At 54.7% G+C, this 9,226-nt stretch overlaps 1 protein-coding gene across 1 annotated transcript; it reads right to left on the bottom strand.

Moving 5' to 3' along the window:
* Positions 1 to 1,037: 1,037 nt before the first annotated feature.
* Positions 1,038 to 6,043, bottom strand: DUSP2 (dual specificity phosphatase 2). The gene is made up of 4 exons (XM_034761676.1): positions 5,429 to 6,043; positions 4,407 to 4,540; positions 3,483 to 3,702; positions 1,038 to 2,692 (listed from the first exon to the last, which is right to left on the bottom strand). Exons 1-4 carry the CDS (start codon positions 5,814 to 5,816, stop codon positions 2,478 to 2,480), a joined length of 957 nt encoding a protein of 318 aa, XP_034617567.1. The 5' UTR covers positions 5,817 to 6,043; the 3' UTR covers positions 1,038 to 2,477.
* Between the last annotated feature and the right edge of the window lie 3,183 nt (positions 6,044 to 9,226).

The raw sequence follows: 9,226 nt of genomic DNA, 5'->3' as shown, positions 1-9,226 counted from the left end.
TGATAATTGGTTAGTGAAATCTAAGCATAGGACTCACGGCATATCCCAGATATAAAGAGTCCAAAGAGACCCTGCAAATGGGGAAAAACAAAGGCACTATTTACAACTATCAAGTATTTACCACTATATCTAACTCACGAGCTAGCTAACAACACTAAAGTATTCAACAGAACAGGGCACGCTACAGACTCCGTCTCAGGCCCAAGGGGAGAAGGGAATGAGGGCCGTTCAGCCACACGCCCCATATACCCTTGGGTCGGGGAATGAGGATGAGTGGGGCCAGTGCCTAATTTGTAATGAAAGAGGTGTCAGGGCTGAAGCAATTTTTTTTACATTCATAACTGATATGGCAAACCCAGCGGTGCCGGGGCTATCAACTGCCATGCCTAGAGGTGCCGGGGGTCAGCCCTGGCAAGCCCGGGCACAAATTAAGCACTGGGTGGGGCGTAGGTGTGGGCCAAACCGGCATGGCTACCAAAAATCTCTCATCAAAGGCACAGGGGTGCACGTGCCCCAGAAGGGGTGCACGTGCCCCAGAAGTGGAGCACACATCACTACTCAAAGGATGTGTACCAGTTCTACCCAGATGGCCCCTGCATGGATAGAGATGCTGGGTAACTAGTGACACCCAGCGCAGAGACCCAGCCGTGCCCAGACTGCCCCTACTGCACAGCAACCCTGGGCACCCAGTGACCCCCAGCCCTACCCAGAATGACCCCTCCCTACCCCCCGCAGAGATGCAGGTACCCAGTGAGAGCCCTGAGGATGCTCTATATTACACAGAGGCTCTTGCCTGGTCCTAGACCAGCAGGAGAGAAAGGGGGCCTGAAACCCACTGCCCCAAGTGCTGGAACACAGGGAATGCACGTCTGGCCTTGCCCCTTTAGGGCCCGCTCTTGGCAGGTGCGGACACCAGTGACAGTGGTAGGTGCTTGTTCTCATGCAGCATCGGGGCCACGTCCCCTTGTTCAGTGAGACCCTCCAGAGCCTCTGCAGAATGATGCTCAGAGACTCGGAGAACAATATAAAAACCAGCATTTAATTGAAACATCGTTCAAACCAACTCGGTGGGATATTATATAAATATAAAGTGCAACATTTCCAACAGCTCTATACATTAATTTCAGTCGAGCGAGAGGTTTGCAAGTGCACGAAACCGTATTGCTCTGCACTGTCAGAGAGAGCGCTGCTGAGGAAGTCAGCCCTCCAGGAGGGTTCTTTGGCTTGGCAAGTTTTATCAAGTCCCTCAGTGCATTCAAAAGAGGAGATCTCTGCTGGGAGATGGGCACCCACCCTCTCCCCCAAGAGAGAGAAGGTGCTGTGCAAGGCTCACATTATCCAAGAGGAAGGATTGGATCATCTGCAATCAAGTATCCTCAACCCACTTCCACAGCATATTTTAAAAATGAGCAGGGAGTGAATTACAGCGGGTTTTCAGGTGCAAAGAAGAAAGGCTACTGGCTCTCAGGAGTGAGGCTGGGGCCTGGTGGACAATCACAATCCACCGTTCATATAATCTGGTCATAATGATTCAGTATATTTGTCACTCTGGGCCAGAGTAGATTTTCCGTGTCAATGAGGCTGACTTGATCAAGGAAAGATCTCTGGCCAAGAAAACGTTTAAACTCTTTTTTTTTTATCACTACAGACCAAACTCTGCTTTCTTACATCAATCCAGTCCCACTGCATCAGCCATTAAACTCTGTGGCACGGTTCAGACAGGGTTCTAGATGGATGTTTGGGTGGCAAGAGAGAAATCAAAGGAGAAACTGTGCAAGTCATTTTTGTGGTATGGTAGCAAAGGAACCAAATTCTCTGTGGGTTCTTCAGTGGAGTTTTTCCCAGCAGAAAATTTGGACTTTTGTCTTTCCTTCTGTCCCCTGGAGCAGAAAGTTGTGGATCAAAAAAGATCAGGCAATGTACTGAATTATCTGACATGAGCCCTGATCCTGCTCGATGGGAACAGGATTGGGCCCCGTTGAAAAACAACGAAGCACTTTGCCCTAATTAACATTGTAAACGGCCTCGCTCTGAAGCTACCTGCTGTGATTTCACACCACAAACCAATAGGGACAAATCAATCCTGTGTTCTTTTAAGACCGGGATTGGGGAGAGGCTGGGGGGTTGATAAAGTGGACATAACCTTCAGATGGTCCCAGTGTGAGGAACAAGGCCACCCGGCTGCTCTCAGTGCGTCTGGAAAAGCAGAGTTTCACTCCTTTTTTGCATCTTGCCCATCTTCTCTTCTTTTTTTCGCATTCAAGGGTCCAACGCATTCATACGGGGATGGGGGCTTTCACCCGGGGAGGTCGAGGTGTCTGTACAGGTTGCAGAGGGGTATCCTCTGACATCTTAGTGCAATATACATGAGTGATACTGTTTGGGTAGAGCACCCCCTTGGGGCTGTAAACGGAAACACACTGTGAGTCTAGGTCTTTGGCTGCTCCAGAGGGCGGGAGGTGCCCGCTAGGCAGTAGCTAATGGCACAGCACCTCTGTCTCGAACTGCAGAAGCTGTCCCATGAAGCCAAAATTGGGTGAGATGACCCCGCGGCGCTGCTTGACGAAGTCAAAGGCTTCCTCCAGGCGCACCCGCTGGGTCTGGATCAGGTAGGCCAGGCAGATGGTGGCCGAGCGGGAGATGCCAGCCTGGCAGTGGACTAGCACTCGCCCACCGCTGCTCTTCACGGAATCTAGGGGAGCAAGCAGAGAGGGTCACTGAATGCTCCAGCAGGACCCCTGGGTTGAGAACATCCTGTCCTGAGGCACTGCCCTCAGAACCCTCCAATAACCCCCCCGGATCTGTGCCCTTTAAACCCAGACTCTCCCGCTCGTATCTCTGGAGATCCCCCTTCCTCAGAGCCAGGGGCTGAGCGCTCCATGCAGCCTGCCCTACAGGGTGGCTCATTGGAGATGCTTTGGCCAAGAGTCCCTAGATGTAAGTGGCTGAAGTCCAGGGCAGGATGGGCCCAGTGTAGGGCTCTCAGTCCTGAAACTCCCTCCTCTTCTCCTTGCTGTGCACTGATCCCGCAGAGCTCACAGGCCTGATTCTGTTCTCGCTTACACCAGTGTAACCCCACTGATGTCACTGCAATTACTCCTGATTTGCTCCAGTGGCTGGTGAGAGGGGAACCAGGCCCTGACCTGTTTGGCTTTAAGGCATTGGGTAAGAGCCATTGCTTTTCCTGGGGCATTGCCCCTAGGGGAGGACATGGGGCCAGGAATGAGATTCTGACAGGGCTGGAACCGTGCCCTATGGCTGGACCGGATCCTGGCACACAAAAGTTCTCCCTCTGGAGCAAGGGCTGCAGGGGGTTTAATAGTGCGCCGTGCCTAGAGACTACGGGCCTAATCCAAACCCCACTGAAATCAATGGAAAGGCTCCTGCTCCTTTCAATGAGCCTCTGATGAGCTCTATGTGAAAACCTCTGTACTAGGGCGTCAGTAGGGCTGCAAGGGGGAATGGCTGTACTCATGACTTACCAATAAAGCCAATGGCCTCTTGGAACCAGATGCTGATCTCGGCCATGTGGTTGTCCTCCACAGGGATGCTCTTGTAACGAAACTGCCCTTCAAAATGGTTGGGGCAGCTGGCGGAGACATTGAGCACGGCTGTGATGCCCAAGGACTCCAGCACCTGCTTGTTGGAGGAGTGGTGGCAGCTGCCCAAATAGAGGAATGGCAAGATCTCCACAGGGCCACCCTAGAAACAAGAAGAATAAAGACAACGTGAGACCTTCTTCCTCTGGGTTGATTTCACAGCTTTACCCTCCCCTGGAGACATGCACCCAGTTCGCCCTGCAATCACCTGGAGCTGCATCTGCCTATGGTACTCCTATGCCCCTCATCTCTGCTGGATCGGAGTGCTACTCCAGTAATGATATCAGGAGATTAGACAGATGGACAGATTAGATTAGTGCCTGGACCAATGACTTTTCTGGGAGTGAACTGGCAATAGACCCTGCACTTGACCTTGGCTGAAAACCCAGATCAGTTAATGATTAATTTAATCTGCGAGCACCACAAATCCTGCTGACAGATGTTGGGCCAGATACACACTCAAGGACAGATCCTGATGCTGTTGGAGGCTTTGTCAAAACTCCCATTTCTGAAATGGGATCAAGGACTGGCCCTCAAACAAAACGAATGACTAATCATTGTGGTACCCAATTCTGACCCCCGTACGCCAGCTGAGTAACACCTTCGCCCATGAACACTGACGTCAGCGGGTTCCTCAGCATTTAAGAGACCATTCGGGATGAGTCAGACTATCAGAATCGGGCCCTGTAATATGCGTTCATAGGCTCTAGGGTGTCTACATTTGGAATGGGGGGAGGGGAGTCGTTGTTGTAGATCAGCCTTCCAGCCCAAGTTTGTCGCATTGCTGAGGAAGTCAGGAAAACTTACCTGATCGTAGAAAGGAGTCATGGTCCTGGCGTTACTGTCGTCTTTGGGGTCTATCAGGGCTGGCAAGGAGGCAGGAGGAGGCGGTGGCTCAGAGCACAGTTCTGGAAAGCGGGCTTGGAAACCATCAAATCCCCCTGCAAAGAACACACCACGTTAATGTCAGTAGCAGGTAGAGCATCGCTGCTCAGCACATGCGCAGGGACAGGTGTGCCAGGGTTAGTTAAACAGGCACTGAAGCCGTTGGGAATAACAGGCAGAAAGATCTTGTGCAGATGAGCCCAGGGAATGGGCCAGCATTTGTGTGCTGAAAATGCATTTTAAAATGCGGTTTGCTACTGCAGCTTGTAATCTCAACCTGCTGGGAGAAGGGAGGCCTCTCTCCAGGGCCTCCCAAGCTGGGGGCAGGAGCCAGGTACTAACCATGTCTCCTTTAGCCCTTCCGTGTGTACTTTTCTAGCACTAAGGAGTAGTGTAAGCGGCTCAGTGAGTGTGACGGGCTGCAGGTGTGGTTCTGAATTTGTGTATTTGAATGTGTGTGTGAGAGAGAGGCAGAGAAGATTTCTGGTTGTTGTGCATGTGTGTTCACGAGTGGAAGTTGGTGCTGTGTGCCAGAGAGTTTGTGAGTGCCTGTAAGTTTGCGGGGTGCTAGTTAGAGTGTGTCATGCTGTGAATGTGTGTGAGATTGTGTTTGTGTGACATTTCTTATGTGTGTGAAGTGGTGGTACTGATACTGTATAGGAGTGAGTTTGTGTGTGATCCTGAGAGTGTGTGCGCTCCCCTGGTGCGGGGTGTTCTCCCAGGGTTAGTGGGGGTGCTCTCATGGTGTGTGTGTGGGGGGTGCATTCTGTGCTGGGGGGGGGGGGTGGTGGTGAGGTTGCTCTCCTGGTGTGGGGGGTGCGCAGTGTTCTTCTGGTGGGGGGAAGGATCCTCTCCTTGGGGAGGGGGGTCGCCCTGGGGGGGGATGCTCTCCTGGAGGGGTGCTGGGTGCCCACAGGCGAGCCCCTAGGGGAAGGTGCCTTTACCTCGGAGCAGGTAGATGAGCGTGGGCCTGGCTCTCGCTTCCAGCAGCAGGGAGTTGAGCAGCAGTCTGGCCAGGCTGTCGGCCCGCAGAGCCAGCACCGAGCCGCTGGCTTCGTCCAGCACCACCAGGCGGGACAGCTCGCCTCTGCGGAGCCGCCCCAGCAGCGCCCTGTCCGGGACGAGCCAGTCCAGGCTGACGCCGGCTCTGCCGCGGGATCTGCGGCGCAGCAGCCCGTTCCAGCGCACCGGGCGCGAGTCCCGCAGGTGAGCCTGGCAGAAGGCGAGGAAGGGCCGGCAGTCCAGCACCAGCGTGCGCCCGGCTTCCTCGGGCTCTCGGAGCAGCCTGGCGAGCTCCGCGCTCTCCAGCTGCAGCACCTCCTCCATCACCATGGCTGGGGGATGCGTCCACTCCAATCCCGGGGGGCAGCGCGGGGTCCGGAGCAGGGCGCACGGGCACGGCCGGGCAGTGAGCGCAGAGTGGGGTCCGGAACAGGGCGCACGGGCACGGCCGGGCAGTGAGCGCAGAGTGGGGTCCGGAACAGGGCGCACGGGGCTCGGCCGGGAAGTGAGCGCAACGTAGAGCAGGGCGCACGAGGCTGGATACGCGGGGCGATGGACGCTTCAGTGTCTCTGCCGCCTACCCGGGCGCTGGCGCTTAAATACTCAGAGCAGGGGCCAGCTCCGGGCAGCCATATAAGGGAGTGTGTGTCACTGAGGAACTCCTTTTTTGGGCAGCTTCCACTCACGTGCACTGAGATCAGAGGAGCTAAGGCCGTCCCACTGTGTGTGTGTGTGTGTGAGAGAGAGAGAGAGAGAGAGAGAGAGAGAGATTCTCTCTCTATCAGGGCGTGTATATTTGTTTGTGTGAGAGAGTGTGTGTATCTCTCAGGGTGCGTGTACTTATGTGTGTGTGAATGTGTACCTATCAGAGTGTGTGTGTACCTATCTGAGTGTGTATATTTGTGTGTCTGTACCTCTCAGGGTGTGTATTTGCATGTATGTGTGCATGTGTATCTATCAGGGTGTGTGTGTGAATGTATACCTCTCAGGGTGTGTGTACTTTTGTGTGTATGCGTGTGTAGCTATCAGGGTGTGTGTGTGAATGTATCAGGGTGTGTATATATGTGTGTGTATATCTCTCAGGGTGTATCTCTCAGGGTGTGGGTGTGTATGTATCAGGAGGTGTGTGTGAATGTGTACCTATCAGGGTGTGTATATTTGTGTGTGTATGGATCTCGTGTGTGCATGCCTGTGTGGGAGTGTGACAGTCTGTGTATATCTCATTCTGTGTGTCTTTCTCTGCACATGCCTATATCTCAATGTGAGTTGCGTTGTGTTTTGCTTACAAGACTGGCCATGAAGCTCCTGGCCCTGTGTAAAGACAGCTCAGTAATCTCCCTGTCTGTGACTGGGGGAGCCAAGGAAAATCTCCCTCACTTCCCGACGCTAACCAGTTCCCCCTCCAGACAATCATTTCTTGTATCTAAGCAGCCTCCTCTTCCCACAGCCTTTTCAACCCAGCACTTCCCTGGCTCTCAGTGGCTCTCCAAAGTCTCCCCAAACGCTCCCCTGGTTCTCAGCAGCCCCCATGAATGCTCTCATCTGTCTCAGCCCCTTCCCAACCCAGACAACGTATTTCCCCTGGAACCCCTGCCCGCCCCACACCTGGTTTCCTGTGGTTTCTATATATGGCACTGCTCAACTGACTTTAGTCAGTGGCGTGGGGACCTTCTGTGGTTTCCTCCCACATGGGGGCCCCGGTCTCAGAATGTGAAATTGTGGGGGCAGAGTGACATGGGGGGGAGGGAGGATACAAGGGTCCTGTGATCTGGTCCCATTTTACACTGGGGCTTTACCAGGTCTGCCCCGGCTTTGACTCATCCTCTCCTCTCCCCCAGGCCGGCCTTTTCTGGCAGCGAGTCACGGGGCTGGGGGCTGGAGTCGCTGTGAAGAAAATCGGTATTGACACGCCCCACCATGCCCAGGAAGCAGAGACAGCAGCAAGATGAACTTCTGCTGTGGCCTGGGCTCCATTCCAGCCCGGGGCTGGCCCTCCCGCTCACGGCCAGGGCTGAGGTGGACGAGCCGCAAGCAGAGGGCAGGAAAGAAGCAGGAGTGTGGGTCACAGCCACACTGCAGCTCTGCGCTGAAAAGTGGAGCCTTCGCTACCACTTCCTGGTGGGGGCGGTGCAAACCAGCCTTCAGCTCTGGGGGCTGAGCTTGGGCTGGGCTTTGGTTCAGCCTTTAATCTAGCTCCAGCCCTATGGAGCTAACAGTCAACCCTGCCACCTTAAAGTGCAGGTGGATCCCCTTGTTTAGGCACTGGGCTGAGCCTTGGCGTGAATTCCCCGCTCAGCCACAGACTTCTTCAGTGAACCTGGGCACGTCCCTTAACCCCTTAGTTCCCCACCTGTGCAGTGGGAGTAGGGATCCTTTCTTGGTGGCAGAGACTGCCTCCTCTTAGGTGTGCATGCAGGACCCAGCCCAGTGGGGTCCTGATCTCCAGGGGCTACCAGAACACAAAGAATACTAGTGATCAGGCCAGGTCAAGACTGGGACTTCTACCTTGTTGCCTGCACACTTCTCTGAAGCATCTTCCCCATTTCTCCACCCTGCAAGCCCCATGGAGACTGGGGAGGCACCAGGCCATTTGGGATGAAGGGAACCAGCAGGACTGGGTCAGCCTTGCCTTTCACCAGCAGGGGTAGCTGCAGCCAACAACAAGCTCAGGGACACGGCTTCCCAGGTGGCTTCCAAGGAGCAGCCGCATGGGAAGTAGAGGGAGAAAGCACTGGTGGCCTTAGCTGCTCTCCAAGGCCAGCACATAAGGTGATGGCTACCTAGGAGGAGCCCCTGAGGAGCCAGATCCACTGTAGATCCCACCTCGGGTATGGTGTCTACTGCAGGTGATGCACCACCCACCTCCTCCCAAGTAAAGGGTTGAGAGGAGAAGTGACTCTAGCAGGGATGACTGGGGGAGGGGGCGGTAAGGAATTGCAGTGATGATGGAGACGCCCCCAGCAGAGGTGGACAGTCTCTTGACAGCTGAGATGGATGCAACAAGTGTGGAGCAGAAAAGGAGGCCAGACTCACACCATGATCCAGCCCCCCCCCCCCCCCCACCATCACCTCCACTACATGTCAGGGAAGTTCAGATGGGGATCTGGATTGGGGTGTTGTGGCCTACCCTGATCTTTAGGTGGTGAGCATGACCACGTAGCAGGAGGTTGCGACCCCCCCCCCCATGCCCTTCCCATATTGGTAGATGGGAGGGGAGTCTTGGCTAGGTCACAGCTACCTGGGAGAAGGTATAGCAAAGGTTGAGACCCCTCCTCTGGGCTGTCATGATACCCCTGGCATTGGGAGAGTGCAGAAGTCTGTCTGAGCCCGTGAACATGATCTCACATTTCCCACTGCACCGTGCATTCCACAATCTACAGGCTGATTCACCCACTGGGTCGGCTCTGCACGGACTGGCGTAGGAGTTGGATCAGCCGCTGTGTGCGCAGCCTGCTAAAGCCAGCGTTGGAGTGAGCAGAGCTGGGCACTGGGGCCAAGAATACCAGGGCAAACGCCAACTCTCAGGGGAGAAATGCTCTGGCATCTTTGATGTCCCCCCAGAACAAGTGGGGCCTTGTTCTTTAAGGTCTCCGCTTCCAACAAGCACCCTGGGAGTCATGTGGGGGAGCACCACTTTCCTGCCGTAGGACGACCCCTGCCCTGCTAGCATTTGAAGTAGAGCTTTGGGACTGCAAACCTGATGTGCATCATCCCCTCTGGAAGGTCAGGAGCAGCCACAG

Source organism: Trachemys scripta, chromosome 2, assembly GCF_013100865.1.
Source record: "Trachemys scripta elegans isolate TJP31775 chromosome 2, CAS_Tse_1.0, whole genome shotgun sequence".
NCBI classification, from domain to species: domain Eukaryota; kingdom Metazoa; phylum Chordata; order Testudines; family Emydidae; genus Trachemys; species Trachemys scripta.
The sequence above is the reverse complement of the archived record's forward strand: the minus strand, read 5'-3'. Positions and strand labels throughout refer to the sequence as shown.

Coding starts and splice junctions, on each gene's coding strand:
- DUSP2 (XM_034761676.1), bottom strand. CDS start 5,816: ATGGTGATGGAGGAGGTGCTGCAGCTGGAGAGCGCGGAGCTCGCCAGG. Junction 3,703..4,406: donor TGACTCCTTTCTACGATCAG/GTAAGTTTTCCT, acceptor TCTTGTTTCTAG/GGTGGCCCTGTGGAGATCTT. Junction 2,693..3,482: donor AGAGGCCATTGGCTTTATTG/GTAAGTCATGAG, acceptor TTGCTCCCCTAG/ATTCCGTGAAGAGCAGCGGT.